This window comes from Styela clava, chromosome 9 (genome assembly GCF_964204865.1).
Source record: "Styela clava chromosome 9, kaStyClav1.hap1.2, whole genome shotgun sequence".
Classification (NCBI taxonomy): domain Eukaryota; kingdom Metazoa; phylum Chordata; class Ascidiacea; order Stolidobranchia; family Styelidae; genus Styela; species Styela clava.
In genome coordinates this window covers 10,484,219-10,511,821 of record NC_135258.1, presented here as the reverse complement: position 1 = coordinate 10,511,821, position 27,603 = coordinate 10,484,219, and the positions used below count along the sequence as shown (strand labels likewise).

Below are 27,603 nucleotides of genomic sequence, written 5' to 3'. Positions count from 1 at the left end.
TTTGAAACAAGATAAACAATGGGTTATTTCAAGAGTTGAAAGTGATACGATCATTCACTTCGGATTCAATTTTTGCGACATACTGTAAAACAGTATGCAGTCAAATCTACAAGTAAAAGTGCCGCCCTAATAATGCTCAAGGGACAGTCAATCAAAATTTAAAGTGTGCGGCGTCTGATGTCGCAATAGTAAAACGAGAGCGACCGCAAATTGTCAATTTCTTCTAAATGAATGTTAAACCACTGGATATTGTAAATGTGTACATTTTATACGTGGTAATGTTTCACCTATCATGAATCACTGATGTAAATGTGCAAAACATCATTCACGATACCAGATGTCAAAAAATTCGACTGAAAATGCATAAAACGACAAATTTTAAAAAAGTTCGATCGAATCATGTTCATAATTATTCATACACTATTTGGCTGGGCGCATTACGTCAGTTAGCCACTCGTGTCGTTTTTTTACACAGCCAAAATAAGTAGAAAATCATTCGCGATGATGTTCGTATTTTTAGACATAAGATATATTACAAGGATGAAATTGCGTTTAGAAATTTCAAGGATTTTGCCTCAAAGATTGCCATTCTTATCACTGAATTCTCAAATTGAATATTACCTCATAGCAGCCAAAATCGCATTGCAAGTTTCACTAACCTATAATTAAAATATTGTTGGGCCAGTCTTAATAGCGAGCGAGATGTACATTTCTCATTCTAATGATCAAATCAATTAAATTGTCTTGTAAAATATTTCTGCGTCGAATAACAATTACACAGTTATTAACTAATTCCTATGTTTGGTTTTGACTCATTAAATTTAAATCGCCACTTTGTTACCACTTCGAATCGGACATCGTGGAATCAACCGAAACTAATCCCATTTCAAATAGAATTTATAATTCATACCTAATGACGATAAAAAATTAAAAAAGTGTTTTGTGCGAATTAAATTTACTGTTTGTTATACTCATATTCAAAACAGAATTCCAATCATTTACCACAACTACAAAATCGTGTCGTATATCACCTCGAGTCAAGTTTGCATAGAATTAAGCGACTCCGTGTTTGAATATGTCGACAAACAATGAATAGGCATAGAAGGAATGTCGGTATTTTCTACCACATAAAATTTAGGGTTTAAGAACCTCTAATACAAATTCTTATAGTGAGAAAGCAGCATTAGTTCAATTATAACAATGCCAGCTTCGCCCTCGTATCGGCCAATCAATTCCTCTGTATGCTAAAAATAAATTTAACGGTGACTAGAAATGAAAAGATAAATATGAGAAAGTGATAAAAAAGTTGTTTCTCCTATATATAAAACTTCAGGAAATACTGTTGGGTAATAGTTTGATATTTTCCCTTTAAAACCACAATTCTCTTCATAATTCCTGTAACGTAGGTAATGTATGATGGGTGAATACCACACGAATTTAAACTAGATTACTCTGGAAATATGATTCAACAAATACAGCGAAAAGTCGCGAAAAAACCCTTTTTCTGAAGTCTTCAATTACATTTGAAGGTACTAATGTGATACTTGATATATTTCGGTGAATTGTGGCAAGGAAAAACGTATACATCATTTGTTTGCGAATCTGAAAATGGAAGAGTTTCCTCGCTACAGGTAGTCTAGAGTTTTAACCACACATAGGATTCTTCAATTATTGTCCCAATTAGAAATTTAAAACCAGCAACAGAATCTGATATATTATGAACAAAAAATTATTCAAATTAAATGTTTCCCTTTTCAAGATATTATGGTTTGGTATAAAATTTATTCAAAGAAAAGGTGGATAAAGTTTAAAAAAATCTATTAATGTAACGTTTCTGACTCGAATAACAGATGAATTTTAAATTGTAATGGATCTTATCAGATGTATGTATCAGATGCCGTGTACCCACGTAATTTCAAATATTCAATCGCTTTGAAAATTTGACAATGCAACGAAAACAACTTGGATTTCAATTTCTTTTTAAAATATAGGCTATAGGACATACCACAAACAAAAGGTTCGAGAAGTCGGTCAGGCGGATGGTCTTCCCGACGTCAACGCGGAATTTATGGAAGGCCTTTTCACCAATAACTATCTTTGTAAGTTATAGTAATTTACCATCAATCATATCAAGTACCAATTGACAGTGGTCATTGAGTATCCTCTGATAAATTTCAAACCATGAAAATCATAACAATATTTCGTCCGTATAAACTCATCCCTTCCCTTCAACAGGAAAAATAAACTATGTCGTCCGGTTATGAGAGCTAAATGGATCAAAAACATTTCGGGTGTGTTCTCTTTTGGCAAAGTGAGAACTGTAATAATAGTCGGTACGTCGGACGGATGTACGGACACAGTCGGATATAAGAACAAACTTTGAAATTATTATCCTTATAATTACGTCACATGTTTAAGCAAATCATTTGTCCACGCGATGACGAAGTTGTGTAACCTGACACAGGAACTGTCACAGGTGTTAGTTATACAAGGGATGACATTATCCCTACTTAAATATACTTCTGTAAGATTATTTGTACAATTGATTTTCGCTATATTAGATTAATCTGCTGACAAAATGTGACTTGACGGTTCTTACGCGGCAAGTCATACCCCTCTCCGGATGGACATAAATAAACAGTTCGGTGAAAGTAAAATGCTTCATCTCATTTACCCAATAATTAGAGTTGAGATCACACTCACCCAAAGCGTGTTAGAATTAAATTATAAAGTAGCGAGCATTCAACACAATGTTACCAGTGAAGGTGTGCTGAAGGTTCAAAGTTCAAGTGAGATAATTAATCCGCTGCGAAGATAACGCATACTTATCAGCCCAAACGTTTTTTCGGAACACGGTGACCGACCGAACTATTAGGACATCGGTTTTTACCAATTAATACAATAGGTAGTACCGCTAAATACTAGGTTATGGATCGCAAAAACATTGCTGTTTTGTTTATGAAGTCGAGTTTTGGCGCATGCTTTAACTCTGCAATCGAAGTTTCGATCAAGAGCGACGCTTACACGAATTAAATAAAACAGAAACGGTACAACGCATCCAAAATATGTTGATGTTGTCGGTGATGCTTCTGCGGCGTTCATCAACATTTTTCGAGATGTCTAAAACAAGCGTGTGATCAGAATTTTCGAGTTAGAACATAGAAAAATTTTGTAGCAAATTCAGGTTGATCTACTAAAATTTACGATGTACTATAGCGCACGAAAAATTCATTCCCAGACAGGCAAACTCGGCGCCTATTTAGCATAACGAAAATATGCGGCAGCGCAAAAATGTTCCACAGGTGTGCCGGCATGCCCTATCTGTTTGCAAAGACTAACTCAAATATTTTTGTTCTCGATTTTATAGCAGGGTGTTATGCGGTCACTGATCAGAAATTTTATATCGTATTTAGTTTAGTAGACTCGGTATTATCATGACTGAGATGTCTCAATTGGTCATTCCAACTTGGTTGAAATCAAACTGGTAAGATTTTCAACTATTGCCTAACTAGTTGTATTTGAAGCAATGAAAGTGACAAAGCGATGATCGTAAGTGCCACACAGCGTGAGATATCTTTCGTCAAATTGGCGTGGAAAGACTAAGCACGTTGCCGAATTGGCTTGAATCGTATATCCGCCCGTAGCCTTGTCATCTATGACAACCATAACTGAGCATATTATAAGCGCCTGTAATACCGGAAACCAGATTTCTTGTGGCGACGACGCCGATGAGGCGAACGAGCGTAGTTATTGTAGGAGAGAAACTTCGTCGTCAGACCTTTTGTTGCCCGCTCGTGCGCCGGCAGCCTTTCAAGATACAGAGGTTTTAAACTTTTGAGCGGCATTTCTTTTACGAACAAGGTATGCTTTGCAAATGTTGTAAAACGTAACGGCTTTTCTGGGAAATCGAGGGCAAATAACTGTTCACACAAACTGTATATATATAATGACAGATATATACTTTATAGATATTTTTTGCAGATTAATGCCGAGTCATGGTATTTATATACGATAAACCCAAATAACAAACAAGGTATGGAGAGCATAAAAATACCATTAAATCTGGAATAATTTACATAGTTTTTTTCATAGCATATGATACATTGAACAAATCCATATAGGTTCACGACCCGCATTTTCACAATTCTTTCAATATCATAATATAAAGATTTAATAATGAAGTCCCGCCCTAAAACGCCGACAATGTGCCCATGAAGTTAAATTGAGGTGAAATTTAATCTATACAACAGTCGCACTGTCCAGACACATCGCGCAACGCCTTGCAACAGAAAAGAACGTTGCTTATTTACCTTCGGCAAATTGTCGACCCGGTGTCAAAACAATTTGTTAGAAATAATTGGTGTGTGAATTTCACTTGATAACAAATTAAATTATATTAAAACAAAGGAAGTCGTAAAGTTTGTGCGTAAATCACACTTGGCCCTTACTCAAAGTGTGTTTAGTTTAAAATGAATGTTTGAGCAACACCGTATATGAAGTTTGGGTCGCAAAACTCTAGGATCAAAGTAAGCACACCGAAACCCGAATTCCCGCGTTTTTGCAATTTTGTATGTCGAATAAATTAAATCAATCCAAACTGCTGTCAAATCAACTGATTACCACTTGAAATTACACAAGAACAGCAGAATGCACTTTTGTGTCTCCAACAAAGAAGAATATTCGCATTTTTTGTTTCAGAAATCTAACACGTTGGAACTGTGTATTCAGCTCTGTCATTCATTTCATCTACTAACTTTATACGAAGCTTTGAAATTATTCGACTGATTTCGACTTGGAAACGATAATTCAAATTTTTACTTCACAATCTTGAGTTTTTCTTATGGCTTTTGGTTTTTCCATGGCCCAGTGATATTCGTAAACTTTATTACGACATACGTTCACTATTTTTGCAACAGTGTCACGAGAAATTTATAACATCGATTCTGTCGTTAATATTTACACCACAGAGAAATGTAAATAGTATCGAAACATTCCACTCACCTTTTATGACATTTTCGGTGTTTTCTAAGTTCTTCAAAGTAATATGAAGAAGTGAGGCTGCCAATACAAGACGATCATCAACACGATTCAGAAAGAATATTTTTGTTTTGTCCTCTTTGACCTGGAATAAAAATTGAATTTGAATTGTTCACAGAATCACACATAAATTAGCACCTGACTGGACAAATTTTGTCTTACAAGCAATGCCTGAAAAATCTCAGCGTCGATTACTTTTTTTGATGACATTTAATCACTATTGATCCTATATTTTTTTAATATCATTCAGTCAATAAAATAAAAGTTTTAAGCGAGGTTGACATGACACAAGTCAATATATGTTTATCACGTTCACGGCGTTCATTCATTTTTGTTACAGTCACATATTTTATATTAGGTAATATAAAGTTTTTGGCAGTCAAGCATATATTTGTTAGAAATACTACTTTTAAACAGGGTTTATCTCTAGTCAACATGATGTAGGAAATTGTATAATAAGAATTACTTCAGAATCGCAAAACGCAGGATTCCCCAATCCAAATATTTCCACATATGATTTTGTATAAGTGGTTTTCATAATCTTTTCTTCGTGTATTTTCACAAGTTCTCCGGCAATTTTTCTTCCTTTCATAAATCGCCAAACCTGAAAAAAAGAAGGGCGATTATAACACGCTATACTGATCAGGGGTGGCCAACACGTCGATCGCTCAAATAACATGGGCCAGAAAATTTCCTTGAATCGGTTTCATGCTACGCCTGTTGTGTGTTTTAAAACATGAAGAATATAGTAGTGTACATGCGCAAAATACGATATACATATGCAGTAATTCGGTATCAACAAGCCCGACGGAGCATATTATTACGTAACAAGTGCAAGTTTCACTACTGCCAAGTTTTAGAAATGAACTTGCAGAATATCATGTGTTGACTTTTTGTTTGGAGGAATCGAAAACACTCACGACTAAGAATTAGACAGACCCTAAATCTGAATTGTATGATTTGAATAAATTTAAAATAAATGATAAAACATTTACTCCGGGTACAAATATATAATCAAATCAATGAATTGAATGGAATATAAAAAATGCAAATTTTGTGGCAATTTCATTGAGAATGCGCCCGCAGAGCCGAGCTTATTGGCAGCGGTGGAATTTTTATATGCATGTGTGCGGTTATCTGCGTATTCAGTATTCATACATTTTTGTTATTACCGATCAGTCGATCGCGAGCTATTTTGAAGATTTTAGTCGATCGCGAGCTATTTTGAAGATTTTAGTCGATCGCGGTCAAAAGCAGGTTGGCCACCACTGCATCATATAGATTATTTGCTTGTAATTATTTTGGTTTATAATTTATTAATTTTTTATAATAGATATAAGTTCCAGCGTATTTTAAAGAAAATTCCGATCTACGAAGGGTGAAACTGGTAGCGTTGAGAAAGTTATTTGTCGTGCACCATCGTAGTGGGTGACAAACCCATTAGTAATATGTGACCAATTTCAACAACGTTTTATCAAATGTTTTGCATCGATGTCTGTTGCACCTTTTTACGCCTCTACGTCGGGTATAGTTAGTTTTCTAGAACAATCTAAGTGAAGATAAAAATGTCTCAAAGATGAAAGTGGTGAACAATTGATTTTGTAATAGGCGTTCAAACTAGATAACATTCTAAACTCAGCCACAATTTTCAAAATTTTGGGCATAAAATAGAAAATTGCAAGTAGAGAATCGTTCCAATTTTAATATGATCGCTAGAATGATTTGATTTTTTATGTAAACCGGCAAGATGAATATCGGACTCCGTTGTACCGTCGGAAATAACAGTCGTTTGTGATATTTAGAATTGATTGTGATTGCACCTTGTTTTTTACAATTACCCGACTTAAAAACTGTTTGACTGACAATTTTTTATTTTTCAATGTGAACGAGAATTAAGCATTGTGAAATACACCTGTTTAAGATCAGGAAATACTCGCACCCAATTGTTCTTACTTGTAAACAAGTCAATTTTCGACGGGTGGTTTAAATCGAATCTCATTTGATTAGGAAATCGATTATAAGTAATTAGAATTTTATACACCAATATGTAACCAATTTATTTCTAAATAGCTGACATAATTTGAAGCGCATAATCCATCAATATCATATGTGATGAAAAATCAAATTTTCAAGATTATGTTAAAAATCGATTCAATATTCCAAGTTCAAATATATTCTACGCTACGTTAAAGTTTCTCCGATTTCGTTTATGCGAGCCACACTCATGTACATAAACTAAGCCTGGGTCACATATGGCCGTTATTATATTAATGATATATTGTGCAAATGTCTGTTTCTAAACAATTCAGTGTTTTTTAATTTTTTTTTCTGAAGTTTGCCTATTGTATGAGAAAGTTACTTTTCACTGAAGTACCAAAATACTGAATGTCGTAGTGTTATAAATACGTTCTTACTAAGTTTGCAGACAGATATGTTTAAATGTTGTGATTTTGCTTTTGAACAAACGGAATAACATTATACAAACCAATTCAACTTACCTGTATACGGCAGTTATATTTATCTGGTCTCATTTTATCGCATTCTATTACGGTCCCAGTGAGTATTATAGACGTCGAACTATTCCTTTCAGTTATTGTTCCAGATATACATTGAATGTTATCGTTCATTCCCATCATAACGGATCTTTTTATTCTTCTTCCATCCGTAATATCAAACCAAAATAAGAGTCCCAGGCATATTACAAGAAATAACGATTTTGATGTATATCGATTACGCGACATTGTGAAACGTTTTTGAATTTCAATGGACATTTATAGTCTTTGTTGTTGAAGCGCTTCGAGGAACGTCGTGCTGCAATATTTCCCTTTTCGTCAGAATCAAAAATATTTTTGAAACTATCAAAACCTCCTCATCCGTGTGTTCTCGTCTGATTTGCGACTAAGAGTACTATTTAAAATCCTAATTAAGAATTTGCTAAAATATAAATTGTTATTATAATACACTTTTGATACAATGGAATTTTGACGGTCTTAAACGGGGTCGGATACTAAGGCGGTTATTAAAATTACAAAACGGCTGCAACAATCAAGCAGCCTGGGGCAAATCCTGAAAAAAATCACAAATTGCGCATTTAAAAAGCAATCAAGAAAATAACGTTGTTAGGTGTGCGGGTCGTCGATAGGTGATAAAAATCCAACAGGAAATTTACGAGGTAATAAACAATCTTACAAAAAACCATGGAATTTGTATCTCCCGTAAATATAAATTTGACACTTCCAATGTATCCAATAGGCGTTTATAACGTTAACTAGAATACGAAACTTAGCCCGGTATTTTAAATATAGTATGGCGTAGCTAACAGCACATATATGTATGCTACACAAACAATATAGTCAAAAAAAAATTTGTATTGCAAATATTACAAAATATAGGCAATACACGAGCATGGCCATATCTGCTGTATCGTAAACAAGCAACCATAAACAAACTGACAGAAGAAATTCAGTTTGTCATTTGTATTTAGCTGAAAACCCTGAATAACCGTGAGAACAAGGCAGACGGAGGTGAGTGGAGCGCAGAAATATTCGACACCAACCAAGGAGTTTAATGCAATTTGAAAACAAACTTTCATATTGGGAATCCAAAATTTACACTATAAATGTAACATCACATAAAATCGTATGGCTTACACTATCCAAACTTGATAAACTCGTATAGTCGCTAAACTGCGAGGTTTATTCGTCACTTACATAAAAATTGGATTACTAGAAAATGCACTTAAGTGTGTATGTGATTCCTCAAAGTGTAGGAAAACATTGATTAAAACTTCAATTTATTTATCAGCTTCGCCGCCTCTTGGAATCTTTTGAAGTGTCGCTTTCGCCCACGTACCGTACTCAAGTTCGTCGGGATATAAGCACTTCAATCTTTCGAGGAACGAAAGGAGTATACATGTTGGTATTTGTCCTTGTTTTTCTTGAAAATTCCGACGTGCATTTAGCCCAACTTCATAGAGTTTACTTAGCCGGAATGTACTTGTGGTCACTAGAACTGACCAGTGTATATATTAATGACAATTGGAAAGAAATTTACCATGAATATTTTGGTGAATATTTGACATGCAGCCAGGGTTTTTGCGCGATGAAGATTTTATTTCTCCGCATTTCAGGGAATTTAATAACACTTATCAGACGCACAGAATACGAAAAAAATCTCACGCTACAAATTTTTTAAGCGCATTTCCCTAAACAAAAATACGGTAATAAACAAAAGTAGTACAAGTAACATAACGCCTACAATATGCAACAATGCGAATAAGTAAAACTATCGCAAAACAATTCGCCTATGAAATCTCACCGAAAGTTTAATATCCAATAAAATCACATGCCTGATACACTCTTCCTTTCTTCGCACAGATAATTTCGCGGTAAAAATGATATTTTATTCTCCAAGCCCTAACAAACAGTATTTGAATAAGCTACATCGCCTCGCTCTATTCAGTGATAAGACCACGAAAACCACGAAACATCCATTATCATAGGTTTGACGTATATAAAATCTCGTGATTCAGTACTAAATGTCGCCAGTGAGAACACTCATTTTACCTACTTGTTTAGGATTAACTCTACATACGAGGCATGAAGTACATACCCTTCTTCTACTACCCCATTTTCATTCGAAATGAAATGCCCAAATAAAATTTCTAATAGCTATATAATCTCCACCGACCAAATACAACGCTATAATAGCCCGCGCCTATTAAACACATATCTTTATGTGCCACGTCTGACAGATTATTTAAATTGATTTATTCGTGCTTGAAGCTAATCTATCGCCAAAACGATATATTAAATTATTTGCTCAGGCCCAGAGTCGCTTATTTTTATCCGATTAATTACGTATATACATCGCTGTCGCAGGTGAGAAAAACCAACACCGAGCGTGGGATAACCGAGCTGACACAAAAGTTGAATTACGCTGCTCACATTAGCGTGAAATGACAACAACGTTGCCGTCAGCAGGCGATTGCGAATGAGCGACGATACGGAAAGAAAAAATGAAAATTCAATGGTAGTTTAAGACCGCACTCGAGCGCCCACAACCGATTGAATTTCTATTAATAGCGTGTATCTAAATTTCCATAGTTCGGGCAGCCAGTGCCATCTTTCAACAATTGTAATTACTAATTTTTTATTGATGAATTTATGGCAGGGTCAAAAATATTTTACTAATAGAAGTGAAAAAAAAATATGATTTACGGTTATCCCATTTTTGGATTAGATTGCTATAAATTCTATTTAACTTATGGCTATTATGAATATCGCTGATCAGAACCCCATCAACTGGATTTACAGAAATGTTATTAGAATCCTATTCGTGAGGTTTCTGTTTTCAATATAGTATGCATTAGAATTTTATTATAAAATGAAAATTCTTTATTGAACTTTCGGCGTAAAAATAGACCGATTTGAAGCAATGAGTGAACGATGATGTAACAATTGAAATTAATGCGACCGCTAAGACACTTCTTTTGCACAAGCCGGTTTTGAGTGCTATTTGTCAGTTAGTAGTTGTGTTTAGGTATAAATCATGGATAAGATAATGGTAACATTCAATCAAAAGTTTCAGAGTCTCCGTAACGAATGACCCGCTTGGTGATGCTCTTGACTAACTGACTAATGAAGTGTTCTGACTTCTGAGAAACAGTCGTACATTCAAGTGTACTGTATAAGCATGCGACACTTTTCAGCGCCTCACATACTTTTGCAGGATTTCGCGATAGGGTAGGGTGACCATATTTCCAAACCCGAAAAGGAGGACACCTCGTTTGGTAGAACAAAATCTCACATGTGCCTGAGATATACATTATATATCTATATTATTATATATCTAGATAATTTAGGATTAAAAATATAAATAACAATAGACGAAGTAACGACAATGCAATAATGCATTCTCGTTTTGTCAACGAGCAACTGTAGCCGCAAGTACTACAGGGGTGTGACTCTTCTACGGCCCATGGGCCGTGGCCACGACGGCATAACGTACTGGGTCTACTGACATAATTTACAGCTAAAATCGAAATTCAACAAATTGCTAAAAACAAGATGAAATGACCTGAAGATAATCGCAGAACAACACGATTTTTACGTGATAAACAAGTATGCATTTAACCTAGAGATGTGGTTTTAAACTTTTGCGTGTCTGCCAAACCTCAAACGTCATTGTGCTAGCTCCAGTTGAGCCCCGTTCAACGGTTGAAATTACTGGATTAGGAGCGCAATTAGAACTTCACAATAGAGAAGCTACTTTTGTGAATGGTTATAGAAAATGATAATTGTGGTGTAACCTTAGATATCAATATGCAGCGTGGAAATAGTCATTGTTGTGTCACAATGATGCTGGTAGCAATAATCTTTTGTTGTATAAAAATTGCACTTTGAAGATCGGGAAGATGATACGACATCTCAAAAATGTTGTTAGCTCAGTCATTTCTTAAACTGCATTGGAATGTGGATTGAAAAGGCTTTTTTATAGACTTTTGCAGGAATTGACATAGTCTACCTTATGACCAAACGTTATTTTGAGGCCGTCCAGTACGGATGATAATTTAGCAAAGCTCTAATGAAATATTTGTTGCCACAAATGTATTACTTAGTGAAACTAATAACGTCTTGAACCTATATCAATTTATATACACTTATTTCCTACATTTAACCTGTTCGTAAAACTGAGCTATAATTTTTTAGTAGATTAGAAATGAGGTGTTGAGGACGAAATAACTGGTTTGTCATAACAACCTAACTAAGGTATTTCTAACCTATTTTGTATTCGAGGTTTATCAAGGTTTTATTGACATATCAATGCATTGCTTACTTACTTTTACTTACTAAATTTTTTTAACCCATCAAAAAATGTTGAATATGTCGTGAATAAATTTTAAATATTTAATCCCTTGGAAAAAGGAGGACATTTTGACCTTTTAGAGCGTCCTCGGGGGACATAAAATTTTTACGAAAAAGGAGCACAAATCCTCCAGAAGGAGGACGTATGGTCACCCTATCAGATAGGGGTTGGGCTATTTTCTTTCCTTTTGCCTCATAAAGTTTCTCTGAGAATTGTTTAATCTTAATATCTGTCGTATTGATATGTATGAAATGCCTAATGGAATATCGGCATGTTCTGTTAGGTTGCGAGAGGCAATTTGTCTTAATAAGGTTGTTGGTGTCTGACTTCAACTAATTTCGAAGATATTGGAAAGTATGCAAAGTTCCGGAGTTAGATGCTGCATGTTTTGAACCGCCCTGCTTGGTACTTCCGACAAGATATGAGCGATCATAATCTATCGACTGATGGCCGCTGACAACCAAATAACCGGGTACCAATTGCTGCTAGAAGATATATATTATATGTACTGTCGTAGAAAAATAGCTAATAAAACAAAATCTGCAAATTCCATTATATTCACTTCAATTGTAATAGTGTAGGAAAAGATGAATGTATAATATTTTGTGTTAAGCCAATACAACAGAGGATGTTTCTTTGAAATCGTGACTGGCGTTCCTTAGTCCATCTTCGTTCAAGTCAGAATATTGTATTAAACTTTTGTGAGCCTAAGGTTGAAAATTTAGACATAAGATGGGAGTCGTAATCTAGATTTACAACTAAGACAGAATATTTCTTGCCAGCCTAGAAGATTTGGATGTCGAAATTTTGTTATGATGTAGTGTAGTAAATTGAGAGCTGGAGTCGAAATTGGAAAGTGGCCACAAAAGTTGGAACCAAATTTTTTTCTGAACTTGAGTCATATTGTGATAAAATAGACACCATTGGGGTGTAGTATGCAAATATTTCCGTTGATTTTGTTCAAATTCATACAATTTTGAAAACCTTTTAAAATATATATATATCATAGACTAGAACATCTCTAACAAAGGGTACGAAATTTCATGAATGACCTTGTGTTTCTGTTGTACCTTGTAACAAAAGTTGTTCTGAAGTACAAACTATTTGTCTATGCTAACCTTAATTCGATTCTCGAATGTGAAATTAAATAAAAACGTTCAGGATAGTTTGTGGCCACTAATACTGTCACTTTTAGATAAAGTCATCTACGATAAACATTCATAATTATGACTTCCTTGCTATTCTGCTGCGACAATGAAAAAATAATGACACGTCTATTTCAATGAATTTATAAAGAATGTATTTAGTAAATATGCAATATTATATGAAAATTTGAAAATATTATTGATTGTTTTATGCTTTCTGCCGTAAGCATATCTGTTTTCATCGCAGGCAGAAGAAACAAAATGTATCCAGTTTCTGGCTTTCAGTTTCAGCTGTCATCAACTGACGATACAGACCCAAAAGGTTGAACCCCTGCCTCGAAAGCGCTGGCCATTCTTTTCACAGATCGAATTACTTTCTGTGGCGACGTAGATTTCTCTTCGTCAACAACACGCATTGCATCATCACCATGTTTTTGAGTACCTGCTTTTACTGATTGTTCGACAGAATTGTTATTATCCGTAGGCATTGACTCTGTGAGCGTGGATTCTTCCTGAATCACAATTTGTTCATTCACCTGTTTTTTGACAGCAATATCTTGTGCAATACCTTTCGTTAGTTGGCGACGAAGATGAGTAATTTCCCGCGCTTTTACGTCTCGCTCTTGTTCTGTGTCGTCTAGCCTCTGGTGCAGGTACGATATCTCTTGGTACTGAAAAAGCACAGCAGACAAATTTGAGAAGGGCGTAAACATGTGGACGATATTTCAAAGCTTATGGTGACTAATATATTGCCATATATATATGCCGGAAAAAAGAGTAAGTGGTTAGGAAATAAATTTACCCAAACTCCATCCAAGGATGCCTTGAGTGATTTCATGTGGTCCTGGTACAGCGATGTTATCTTATCTGTCAGTTCTGATTTCAGTGTTTCTTGTTGTGGATTCAAATTCGAAGGCGATTCACTGGTGTAGGAAGGTCCCATGCTTGGAGTTGACGGTATTCCACTATCAGGACTAAACACGGAGTAGAAAATATATACAAATGAGATAAAATGATTTGATATTGTAAACCTGGTGAGTACATAGGGATGTTTTTATTACATATCTTTGTATAATGTAAATTTTGCAAGGTACTAGCGAATTGTGTTTCTCATTCATACGAAAACTTTGAAAAATGTACCTGCTCCCTGGTAAAGAAGCTGATCGACGAACACCGCCGTTCATGTGAAAATGAACTTTTGATGCAGAAATTTTTGAATCAGCTTGGCTTCGAATACTTGCTGTTGATAAAGCTTGATATTTCCCTCCATATGCTCTGTATTCTTTCATGTTGCTTCTCTGGCGCTTTTCTTGCTGATGCACCAAGTTCTGTAAAAGATTCGAGTGTATGAAAACCAGTCTTAGGAAAATATATATATGAAATCTGAGAACTGGTTCTTACCATAAATTTTGGATACTTTTTTAGGGTTTCCATCACGTCTTCGCTTGACAATACATACAGTTCGGAGTAACCATACGAAACCACGTCGGCCGTTCGTCTTTTAGTCGACGCGTTGAATAAATCAATTTCTCCAAAAACGTCGCCTTCTCTGAGTGAATATATTACAGGATCCGTTTCCCTGTTACAGAAATATGTATTCAGTTTTTATTTTATAACGAGATTTTGGAACGGGTTTTGTTGTGAAGATGTCTTCAACAACAAATAACTGGGACATGTTGGAATCTAAAATGCGACATATACCTTCATATAAACATTCTTCACCTTACGAGGCAGTTGCGTTATCAAAGCAGCCTCAAATAGTGGTAAAAATTTGAAATTTATTAAAATGAAAAAGTATCAACCTGACAACTTGTAATATCCCTTCGCCGACAATATACATCTCAGTGCCAACCTCCCCACATTTATAAACAAATTGTCCAGGTAAGTACATGCATCTCTTCAGCCTCATCACCAGATCTCGAAGGATGTTAGAATCGCATCGCGCCAAACTAGGAATCTAAAGTGAAAACGTATCAATAGGCAATCGCATTTTTAACTTCATATAAATCTGAAATTCACTTAATATTATACAAATTAATAGAATATTACAGGTAATCAAACTATAAATGTTGAGTTAATTTGTCTCACACTCTCGCAATTTCAAGGCATTGGCCCAAAAATATTTTGCAAATACTTGGTAAAATTCTCGATACTAATTAAATGTATAATATATTACAAAACAGTGTGGGGCCGAGAGCGTTTTCATATCTCAATATAGTTTTACCAAACACAGTATTTGGAATATCAATAAGACATGACTGCTGAAAATAAATCCCTGTTTACAGTAATTTTTATTGGTTTGAGGTCATATATAGTTACAGGCTATGGATTTTAGAGGAATTAATAGTATCATTACTCCAAAATTGAATGACTGTTTTCAATTGCACATCGGTAAAACTCAAATTATTAAATATATTATTGTATTTCCAGTAAATTTGTTCATGTCTATCGGAAGAGTTTGCTGTTTCTTTATGATTTATTGGTTGATATTTTCAAGCGTTTTCTCGACAGTTTGTTGACATTTTTTAAGGGTCATTTAAGTAATATTGTCATTGCAGGATGTTCATCAGACGCCTAAACAAAACTCGTCGTAACCACAAACGTTTTGTTTACTTATCGTAAACCATTTTAAGATCTGGATTTTCTGGGTGACTTAAATTACAGATTTTCGACGGTAGCGGCCAAAAACAATGTGATGCTATTTCGCTAGTTTCTTATGGCTGGTCTATTTGAACCTTGTGATTAATTTATGACGTAATTTTTGTATTTTCTTAAGTCGCGAAACTTTATTTTGATATATAATCATGGACTATTTAAAAATCGAACATACAAACCATACAAGGTGATATTTCAATAAATTTATAGTTGCAATAACGATACAAAAAATGTCGCAGGGTGTTAATTGAACTACTGCTATCATATATTTCTGTTACGTTTGACACTGAAATTTGTTATAATCGAGTGGCTTTGTCTGCTGTTTTATCAATATATAATGCGATTATATCTTAGGAGACACAGCTCACTGTAAATGTTATGTTTTAAACATAATTATCGATATGACGCAAATGTAAATTGACTTTTGGCATTATTTGTATACTATTGTAGGTGGTCGATGAGTACAATAACGCAGACATTCCATGCGGGATTAATATGATATTTGAAAAAATTTGCATACAAAGGAAAGAATATATATAAAAACTTATTAAAATTTCAAAAATTGTTTATATGTTATGGTGCGACGTCTATGTGCGATGCGATGTCTAGTGGAGATCTTCGAAGTATGATATAGAAACTTTTAACATATAAATTGCCGACTTTCAGACCCCATAAAAATTGCATCATTAAGCGCAGCCCCACCTATTTCAATTAGTGTATTGGAACAGCTGCCTTAGAACACCTATTAGGGGTTATTGACCTGTCTGATTTTTTCTCAAATAATATTTTTATACCCGAATACGTTTGGGGCAAATAATTTATTCTGATATATTTGTGTTGATTTTGTAAATACGATACACGTTTCCTAAATATCAAAGGGGTGAACTTGACCTCAGCTGAACCGATAATGCGCCACAAAACGTCATACTGTGGTGTAGTACTTTTTATGATGGTTTCGCAAAGCCGAAACACGAGAAACCATAAATTGCAGTACGGTAGTGCGTAAATCATCTCGATAATAAATATGATTTTCTTTCACTTATCTATCACTGATTATTTACTTTATATTATTTCTGGGAAATTACTTCAGGATCAATGTAAATAAATCTAAATTTTACGTAATATCTTGACATTGCGGGGGAGACAATATGAGAAAAGTCTCACTGTTTTGGGGTTGCCAAGGAATTAAATACTGATAGATTACCCTTTAGGTCACGTTTGTAACTTTCAAAACAAAAGGTCACAATACCTGTTTCAAAGCTGTTAGGTTGGAATGTAATTCTATTTCCTGGCGAACGGACACCGGAAGATATCGTAGCATATTTCCCTCGTCCAAATGCGGAAATTGTTGACTGAAACAAAAATGAATAAAAAGTAATGTATATATTATTAAATACAGCATAAAGTTGTAAACGGAATTTCGACCTGTGTTTGTGTATAAATCGGCATATGAAACACTACATTAAAACTGCTCAGTATGAAGTATTATAATCGAAGTTAGTTTTAACAAGGATACAGAATGAATTTGATTATTTTTAGATTTGATGATGTTTCAAAACAAATGAAGTTTCAAAACTACGAACTATCGCTTTGATACCGTAAATTGTCATGAAAATCCAAAATAGTGTACATTCAATTTTTGTACAACACTAAATACCAAGCCATATATATTAGAAACTTTTAAGAACACAAGAGCTGTTTCTATTAACTGGAATTGCAATTTAAACACCAATCACCGAATTCCATAAGACTTGTTTATATTGTATTATTTGCTGTTTATTTTCCGTACTTACTTCACCCATGAATACTGATAAAAACGTAGAACTCTAGTTTGCAATTCCCTGGGAAGTTTTCGTTGTTTCATATATTCTCTTGTGTCCAGCATTATCTTTTCAAACTCAAACTTTGGAGAAGTTTTTCCGAATAACAGTACGGTAATGAAACCTTTGAAACAAACAGAACATTATAAATGTGAAATGAATAATAACTGAAATTAAATTAAGAGTATACAGTCTTGAAATGAAATGTAAAAGTGCTGTAATGAATTGTTTTATGACTCGTGTCAACCGCTAACTTTTCATGTCGATACTATTCTATTATTACAATGTCAATTTTAATTGAGTGGGCAAATAAAGGATCATTTTTTTATGTAATCATTTTATATACAATTATAAGTCAGTTTTAATGTTGATTATTTTTATATTAAATACTTAATTATGAATAGTAATACTCAGATAAACCTACTGAAAACGTACCTGAACCTATAAAAGCAAAGTTACCCCTACTTTAAAAGTAATGGGGCTAACTAATGATGGAATACCACAAAATTAGCAATGACGAAAGACACCTCTAGCAAAGTGTGTTGAACACATGCGTTTCAGGGAATATGCGAAGCATGTATTACATCATGTGGTTCAGGGGAATGGTTATGCTTCAGTGAAACGTTGATACAACATGATTTATCTTATTTGTAAAGTAATGTGGCTTGAATCTGCAAACATATTGATTACAGTTTCTTGTTATTTCCCAATATGATGCAAAGCAAGAGTAAAAACAATTATTTCGTAGCTGGTGCTATGTTTAGCTATTTAAATTATTCGCTTTAGGATAGGATTTATGCACCATATTGGTATAGAGCCAAAGCTTCTATACTAATGTATTCATTTTATCCATTATATTTTTGCAGTGAATGGTGATTAGTTAAAATTTCATTATTGATAGAGTTTCAACAGACAATAAATATTTGAAGATGTAGCATATTTTGTTTGTTCCTTTTAAACGCATATACTTACCAATAAATATTGCCAAAAAAAGCATTCCCAACAGATGTAAGTAGATTGAAAAAACGAATCTGTAAAATAAATGAAGGTGTTAAGTTTTAATATTGTTTATGAAATGAGATTTACCATTACCCCACATCAAAACAAATACGTATTAATGGGTTTATTTTCATGCACAAAATGGAGGAATAGTCGTTTATATAACAGTTTGATCCCTGCGAATTCTAGCAATCAAAACAGGTTTTTATCTTGACACAGTATATTGGTCAGAGTGCAATTCTTTTGCATTATCATTTTATTCTTGAAAAACTGGGCATATTACAAAATTTTGAGATCCGGATATACTTACTGCCAATTGGTTTCCGGAAAGTATCGATCGTTTACAATTCCAAGCCCAACCATACACCAATAGAAAGAATATGTATATTTGCGATACATTGTGGCATATTCTGGAAAGTACGTTGGGTCAGGGTACGGCCAACTTGTCAGTGTGGTACCTGTGTAAATAAAATTGTAATGTACTGAACCAACGCCAATCACAAAAGAAAAACAACGAATGTTGATAACATATTTGTGTGCTTTACAGTTGTACAGTGTCGCCCAAACTTACTCGATGTTTAGAGGGAAATGGAATGGAAAGGGGGTTCACAACAGTATAATATTTCTTTTCAAATGAGTATTTGTCATCCAGGAACGCATCCCCGAGATTTTTTCTGTGTGTGACTCATATCATACAAATACATAGTTGTAATGAAATGAATGGCTTGAAAAGAGAATTGTTCGTCGAATTGATTACAGTACATTCGTAATTTTATTCGAAATGATCATTAGAAACCAATGGGAAATTTAACATTAAGAGAACTCAATAAATAAAGAGGAGAGACATAATTAATTCGAAGAAAGGAAACTGGCGTATTGTAAATTGTAATCTGATTATTGGATTTAAAATACTTTTCCCGGTTGTGTCGTTACAATATTTTGTTTCTCTTTCTTACTTTCTCAACTGCGGATCACGTAAATTTGAACTTCGGTGACCACTAACCAGAGCGCCATTTTTTTCTACGACATTTAAAATATTTTCTATATCTCTAAAGCTATCAAGGCCACATCCCATTATGAATCATGTGCTTAAAAATAGTAACAAATACTCACCAAACCCATTTGATTCCGACAATGCGTAATAAAAGCAGGCATTGTAATGAATAACCACAAGAAATACGTGGAATAAATTGAGTGTTCTCCATAAGTTTGGCATCCACGTGCTCAACTCCCCACATTGATAAAAAGTGAACTGTAAAATTATGAATACTTTATCACAAAATATGGATATAAAATACCGTCGGTTTCAAAAAATATAAAGAAAATTTCTATTTTTAAACTATTTCAGAAACCAAATACTTACAACTCTATATATTTTAAATAGTCGATTCAGACGAAAGTATGGATTTATGCTGTGAATGAATAATAAATCTGTAGGAAGTATTGCAAGAATATCAAGAAAAAGTGTCCATTCTTTACGATGATGACGATTCAATTGCTGCAAATCTGAAAATAAAAAATAGGAGTCAAAATAGAATTCGTCATGTTCATAGGATTTAGTCTGCATGATTTAATCAGATCAAAAGCGAGTGGAAATAAAAAGATATTCATATTTTCAAACAAAAATTATTCTAAGAGTTTTACAATCTAAGGAAAAAAAGAATTAGTTTACCAGATACAAAAACTCCGCTTTTTATATAACATGTTCGGAACTTGATGAAAATATCAACAACAAAAATAAGATCACACAGTGCATCAAATGTAAACCAGATATCTTTCCATGATGATTGTATTTCTGAAAATAGGAAAAGGCATTTAATTCATTTTTGTAAAACGTGAAGCATAGGAGTGTTTGTTTGAAAATTAAAATATTAATTTCTACATGGCAAACCCTAATATTAGCAAATAGTTTTGGTTAATATATAGAAATTATGAGAAATAATCATTTGTAAAAAATACTCGTCCAGATAAATTTTCAGGTATAGCAAAAGCTTTTTCAACTATATATTCTATATGTTTCAACTATATGTTGATAATAATTAATATTCGTATTATGATATACAAACTATAGCAATAAAACTTCGAAACGTTCCTCGATATAATTATGCACACATTGGAAAATTTCTTAAAAATTCTTTCATTTTTTTACAATCACAAATTTGAATGCGTCGTATTGCAATAATATAAACAACAATAAAATCAACAATAACAAAATTTAGCGAAACGATCCACATTGTGTCTAATATTTTCTGAATTACATTGAAACAAAACGATTATTCCAACATTTTAAAAACTGAAATATTTTAAATAACTTTTTCTATTTTCAAATTTTCTTGTTTCTTAAAAATATTTTATTAATAGGATATATAAGGCATCTGTTGACCTCCACTCTCTTTGAAGTCACGCGCCATCCATTGTTAGCAAGATATGAATATGGCACAAAACATGTCTTCGCATTGATATTACGTAAGGTGAGAACCCTGAGAAAGTGCTTTAACATCCCGCTCCCGTAAAAGAATTCACCGAGGGTGGTGAAAAGTGGGGCAGTTCTGAGTCATTTATTTTCGTTTCATACGATAGATTGCATAATCACCCTATCATACTACGTAAAACCTTAAACAAATTAACACACTTTGCTGGGTAAATGTAAACACTTAATCGATATAGTATGTGATGATTTGGCCAAATGTGGATAAAAGATGTAGCAGCCTATATACACTAGATCATACAAGGGGATTGGTATCATATTGATTTCATTTGATGTTACAACAGTTTTGAATTACCGTGAATTTATACTATATGTATCAATATATCTTTACTATGTACCTTAGTTACGGAGCGACACGTGCGTTGTATAAACAAATTTAAAAATGGGCGTGATGAGCTTTTTTTCATTCCGTTGTTAGGGCGCGTGCGCGCGATGTCAAAGATTTTGGGGTCAAAAAGACATGTAGTTGAAAACATGAAATGTACCTTTAACATTACTTCTATAAAGCAGCCACTTCCCTTCCGTGGAAAACTGGGCAATTCATGGTCTGTTACATAACGGATGGAATTGGACATTTTATATAATCGATGATAAATTTAGAAAATGACAAATGGAGTTTTTGCTGAATTTTTAAAAATTCCCGTCATTGTTTAATACCTTAATGCAATAGATTTGTTGTTAAGAAGTAATAAATCAATTAGATTTTGTTTGTTTGCCCCGTATTAATAAATTGCTTAAAAGTTGGATATTAACTGGACTATCGCAGTTTAAATTAATTTTGCAAATTTGAATTTCATTAATTTTATTTAATAGACAAAAACCGAAAAAGTTTCTTACAATCTAATTCGTAAGCAAATTTCAAACGTGACAGAAGACAATAAAATTTATTAATTTCGTGAAATGTCGAAACGGAATTCTATTTTTATCTCGTTCTAGAGATTGTGGAATAAAGTAGAAAACATTACATTCAATGTCTAGCCAAGTCAAAAAACTACAAATTTATATTGATTCAAAAATGTTCTTGTTTACTAACTATAATCGTGATTTTCTTGTAACGAGAAAAATCTCTAAATATATTTATTTGGGTTAAATATATATGAATAAATAGCAACCCATAGTACAGCCACAAAAAAAATCATTTGCAGAATAGTTCAAATTAACTGTGGCCTCGTGCCTTCATCTTATTACTGCAATATTGCAGTAAAATTATAGTGAAAATTTTACAAGCTATTCCACTATTCGCAGCATTTATATAAACAATTAGTTGCAGCATTTCGCAAATTAGTGTTATAAATCCCAAATCGTGACTGCAGCAGGTTAATAGTTAATGACATTTATAATACTGGGGACACAAGACACAATTTTTCTATTTTTTTGCAAGGATTTTCCCAACAATCTTGTATTCAGATCAGAAAACTGTTAAAATAAAATAAGCAAAAAAATATCGCAAATTAAACAATAAGTCAAAGTATATATAGACAATATTAATCAATGTCGTAGATGACCGCCGGTCTTGCAAGCCTATTTGAATGGGTTTCGGCCTAACAAAACAAACTTTTTAATTGATAACCTAAAAACAATCCTCCATATCTTTTGTAGTCTACTGGTTAAAGTTACAAGCCACAAGTTTTGCAGTATAAACGAATTGACTTGCCGAACGCAAAAAAAATTAAGATGCATCATCCCCGATCACGTATAAGCTCATCTTGAAGAAATTTAGCGTTTGCTAAACAAAATTGAATTATTAATACTCAATGTAGAAAATATCACATGATTTGTACCTGATAAATAAGTTGCTCGTAGTGGTATAGTCCAGATATTATATAAGAATGCTGTTGTAACAACGCATAGCCATAGGAATATTCCGTTAGAATCTGGTTTGTATGTTCGCCTCCACCAGGTAGCTAGTTTCCCTTTAGCAGCTTCTGTAAAAGTTGTGTCATTGTCTTCATTGCAGCAGCAAAAACCCGATCGCAAAAATATTTTGGACGCTGTTGGCATCGGAGAATCATCCGAATCAGCGGTTTCGGGTGAAGTATCATAGTCCGTATCTTCATCTTCGTTTTCTGATTCCTCAATTGTAATAGGAATCGGACGCCCAGCCGAGTTTACCGAATATATTGGGGCTTCATAAGACCGTCGTTTGCTTCCACGTACACTATTGTAATCTTCGTCTTCTCTGGATGGGATATATGCGGGGTTCGAGTAGTGTGTCGTGTTATATTCATTTGATTTTATAGAAGCTGTTTTGTGTTCTGATAAAGGTGTGACCTTGTCCCTATGATCTGGAAATGCTTTCATGGCTATTTCATCACTTCGATTCCGAGAAAATGCTTTCCTCACAGGGCTCGGACCCCCTCGTTTATTCTCATCGTTTTGCGGAGAAACTTTTCCACCAGGTGGAGTTGAATTTTGAGTTCTAAAAACCTTCCATACTTTACGTGAAAATGAGCGGTCTGAGTCTCTACCAGATTTTCTGGGTGACTTATGACCCTGACTATCTTTATCAAAAGAAGCAGAAGCTCTCTTGCCAACATTTAAATGAGAATTTCTTTCAAGTTCGTCCTCATCTGAATGCAAAGAAAGTACATCCCAATCCCCGGCGTTGGGCTGAGTTGCCGCGTTTTCGCTGCGGCTGCTGAGCGACATAACGTTGCGTGACTTGTCCGTACTCGAAGTTCGTTCGATCTTCCTGCGGTTGATGCAAATCACTAAGTACAAGTCTACATGGAAGCAGAAAAATCACTGAAAACGCCGCCAATGTTGTGAAAACAAAATTAGGATAAGTTAAATATACATTGCGAGATATCGCTATAACACACACTGGTACGGTACGCTTGGAACATATATTGCCAAATACTAACTTACTCAATTTTAGTATTGTATTGTAAAATTCATTTTGACTTACTGAGATTATAAATATACAATAAAATAAGGACATATTGAAAGTATGAAACGCTAGCACGAAATATTATAATCCATAATATGCATATGACATCCCCCACATAAAATTCTTTTGATATTTCACAAAAAATGTGATTGGAAGCATTGAAATTTTGGATGAAAATCCTCAACATTTTTATAGTCGTTTAGAAGTTGCCAAATACTACTAAATAAAATTTTGTTGGCTTGACTTATCAACTTATATTGAAATTTGCTTGAACCGTGACTGACTAATCTAAAATTAGGACTAGACATAAAGTTGTAATTGCCCACGCTTGCCTTTTTCACCCTAAAATTCTCGCACCTCTTTTACACACGGCGGATCTTTTACTGTTTAGTAAATAACAGATAATGTCGTCACTAACCAGAAATTATCAATGAAACACAAAAGAGGATGTGCTGAAGCAAAAACATCCATTTCTCTATTTTGTTTACCTGATTCATTTCCGATTCAAAATTATTTCAAACTACAAAGTGATAACGTATTTCTCGCCATAATAAAGATTAATCGTGCGTCATACGTCAATGCGGTTAGATTTATGTTAGAACTTTCCAACAAACTGATAAACTAAGCGACAATGCATACCATATCCTTTACACCTGATGCCCACAATGTAGATTAGAGAATCTGGAAAGTAACAAATATCTACCAAACTACCCTTTGTTCATTCATAGTAATTGTACATACGACAAATGAATTGCCAGTAGAACAACAGCAATCCTGACTGCTTTTTTTAAAAAATTAAAATTAAATTTTCCAATTTTCACTGTATTGAAGACCTTTTTCGTTTATTTATACAAAATCTCTTCTAACAAAATACAATTATATCAATTTCATTACAGAATAAAAAAGCATATGCGAACTTGAAGAAGACTAAATTGAGTGACGTGCATACGGCACGCGTGCCGGAACAATCCAACAACATATTTTTTCATGAAAACATATTTCTCCAATGACAATCCGATTGAATGAAAACTCGCATCATAACCCTTTTCAAGCGCTTTGCGTCATCTGGTCATTTTACCACAAACATTACTCATAAAATTTGTCTTTGTTTATAACAAGTAACAAAGGGGTAAACAATACTCGGGGCCAAAGAAATAATAAGAAATTTGCGCAATTGGTGAATGCGTTTTTCTTGACGAGTCTTTCAAAAAAATACTTGAATTTATCAAAATTATACTGTCATTACATTACCACTTGATACAACGTCATTTCATATCAATAAGATATTTCAACGGGACAGATTGATATTTTGTATATATATATAACACAAAGAAACATAATGCCATTTCACAAATGTACACATAAAATACAGTTATCACTCAACTTTGCCTAACAGTACGTTTGTGACGCTTATTTGGACAGATGCGCATGTAGGAGACGTCTAGTTCTATTCATACATATTCGGTTGCCATCGCCAAACGACTGATAGTTGTGTACGCGAAATTAAAACGAAGTATCGGGCATATCCACTGAATAAACTTACATGAGTCGCCATTGTCTTTCTTTCAATCATGTATCACAGTAATTGTTTTTCATTTTAAGTGACAATATCCTCCCTATTGTTCTTTAAAATAACTAACAAGACCTGCCACGTTATAGGCCACCACCTCTACACACAATCACCATACGAACATTACCTCATGTTTTGAAAACTTCTATCCTTTCCCGAAAGAAGATTGACAGACTAACATCGACCAAAACTATTTCATTATTTAGGAGCAGATGTTCAATCACCGCTCAACTGTAAAGCCTGGGTGGCCCAGTTTGAAAATTAAATTGAGACAATACCGGAATGATTAGCATAAGAAGGCAATATCGACTAATTATGTACAGTCTATATTTTGACTAAAAAATATAAATATACTGTGCAAGGCACTATCACATTGAAAAATCTCAGTATATATATTATTTTCTGCTTTTATTTCATACAAAAAATATATTCAATTTTAATTCACGAATATAAAAATATTATTTCGTCGCTGTGGCTCCGAAGCCACCAATAAAATTTATTGTTACTTCGAAAATTACGGGTTGCGGTTTATTATAAATAAAATGAAATATATAATTTTGGGTTACAAGGTGGTAATAATTACTTTTCCCTACAATTTCATACTTCAATATTCCTATGTCTTTAATCCGTTTAAACGATATTTTCAATATAACATTGGATTAATAGTTGACCACCATGGGATCACAAAATTTCACGATATATTGCATGAGAGCATCTATCATTTCATGAGAGTATCTATAGTAGAAAACTTGCAGCAGTCGTTGTAAATGGTGAATATTTTTCAAATGTGAGGTGTGAAATTCATAAGTATGAATCGAAATGAGCAGAATGTCTGTACAGTTCTGTAAAATTGCTCATTTACTAAATATAGCTAGCTTGCAAGCCATTAAAATGTTCGCTTTTTGTTTATACACGAATTCCATTACTTGTAATGTTTAAATGATTATATATGATAAAGATACAATAATGAAAACCAAGAACATGAGATTAGAAAACTTTCCTGGTTGTATACTCGGAACTAATCCAATTGTTACTAGCTTGTCTTCGTCGTGTCAAATATTACATTATAAATCACCATTATTAAAGCAAGGAGGCGGAAACGAACGCACGAGGGCCAAACTACTTTGGACCATACATTAACAATAAGTAAAAATTTTACTTCGAAGGTCTGTATTGCATTCCGAAAATAAAGGCTAAACATTCAAAAAATTACTACAGTGATTACTTGAAAATTGCTATATAATGCAAGAAGTGAAACAATTAGCAATTTGGCAATAGTTTCAACCGCGCAATAATGAAATTGTGGTAGAATTCAACTTGCATAATCCTATATTGTTTGCCGGTAGATGATGTTACAGATACATAAAAATATGCTTCTAACACATGATGAATGGAAAGATAATTCATGAATGAAAATAACCGCATATTTGAGTTAGGGTTATTTACCTGAACTGTCCAAAATTAAGAATAATCATATTCTTTGTAACAATCACAACAAATCGAAATACCGTATAAAATACGTTACTATATCATCAATAGTAAATTGTATTGTATGAAATGTTAAAGGCATTGCATTTTCAAAACAACAACTTACAAAGATTTTGATTATTCTATCCTTCTTTCTCAGTGTTATACCATTCAAGCACTATGATCGAGATTCCTAAATATAGTTTCCCATCCCGCATCGACCGAATTTTCACCGTAGAAAAAAAAACGCCTTAACGTCCAACTCTAACTTATATATTGATAATTATGTTTCTAATCTGTTCCTGTTATTAATGAGCCGAAACGAAAGTTGAACACCCAAAATACCCTTCGCTCGAGCGGAACATATTTTTACTTGATCATGTTTTGGAATGTTGGTAAGCATTCTACATAGGTTGTATATTTGTTTACAGGTGAGGATAAAACCAGGTGTGGTAGGCTATCCGTGTTGTTTTTAGAATTAGCTACCAAAGCTAAAGTAAGTCAACGACAGACTTAGAATTTTTTAGTATTCTGACAATGCTGCTCGAAATGGCACGCGTAAAAATACGATAGTACATCATGAACTAAAATATCAGATAATTTTATGAGGTATTTATATTCTTGGTTGTAAATAGTAACATATACCCGAAGCCTTTTTAAAGTAA

General features: G+C 33.8%; 2 protein-coding genes across 6 annotated transcripts in view; both read right to left on the bottom strand.

The window, feature by feature from the left end:
• The window catches only part of LOC120339619 (agrin-like), a 47,167-nt gene extending 39,175 nt beyond the window's left edge, over window positions 1-7,992 (bottom strand). For 4 of the 5 annotated variants that reach the window (XM_078116295.1, XM_078116296.1, XM_039407784.2 and 1 more), the window contains exons 1-3: window positions 7,536-7,991; window positions 5,504-5,641; window positions 5,002-5,122 (exon numbers count right to left, since the gene is read on the bottom strand). In XM_078116295.1, the coding sequence (XP_077972421.1) occupies window positions 5,002-5,122; window positions 5,504-5,641; window positions 7,536-7,808 (532 nt within the window). In that variant the 5' untranslated portion in view covers window positions 7,809-7,991. Of the gene's footprint in view, window positions 1-5,001; window positions 5,123-5,503; window positions 5,642-7,535 lie in introns of all 5 variants that reach the window. The other variant, XM_078116294.1, reaches the window with a different exon arrangement.
• Window positions 7,993-12,909: 4,917 nt separating this feature from the next.
• On the bottom strand, window positions 12,910-24,175 carry LOC120339601 (uncharacterized). The gene is made up of 13 exons (XM_039407761.2): window positions 22,793-24,175; window positions 20,196-20,318; window positions 19,887-20,029; window positions 19,637-19,775; window positions 18,834-18,981; window positions 18,497-18,555; window positions 17,498-17,648; window positions 16,954-17,056; window positions 14,852-15,006; window positions 14,451-14,628; window positions 14,190-14,377; window positions 13,852-14,023; window positions 12,910-13,720 (listed from the first exon to the last, which is right to left on the bottom strand). The coding sequence occupies exons 1-13, from the start codon at window positions 23,658-23,660 to the stop codon at window positions 13,337-13,339; spliced, it is 2,811 nt and encodes a 936-aa protein (XP_039263695.2). The 5' UTR covers window positions 23,661-24,175; the 3' UTR covers window positions 12,910-13,336.
• Between the last annotated feature and the right edge of the window lie 3,428 nt (window positions 24,176-27,603).

Excerpts from the sequence above, each read along its gene's own strand:
- LOC120339601 (XM_039407761.2), bottom strand. The coding sequence starts at position 23,660 with ATGTCGCTCAGCAGCCGCAGCGAAAACGCGGCAACTCAGCCCAACGCC. Across the intron at positions 19,776-19,886 it reads TATTTAAAATATATAGAGTT|TTCACTTTTTATCAATGTGG; the intron begins GTAAGTATTTGG and ends ATAATTTTACAG. Across the intron at positions 18,556-18,833 it reads TTTCCGGAAACCAATTGGCA|ATTCGTTTTTTCAATCTACT; the intron begins GTAAGTATATCC and ends TTTATTTTACAG.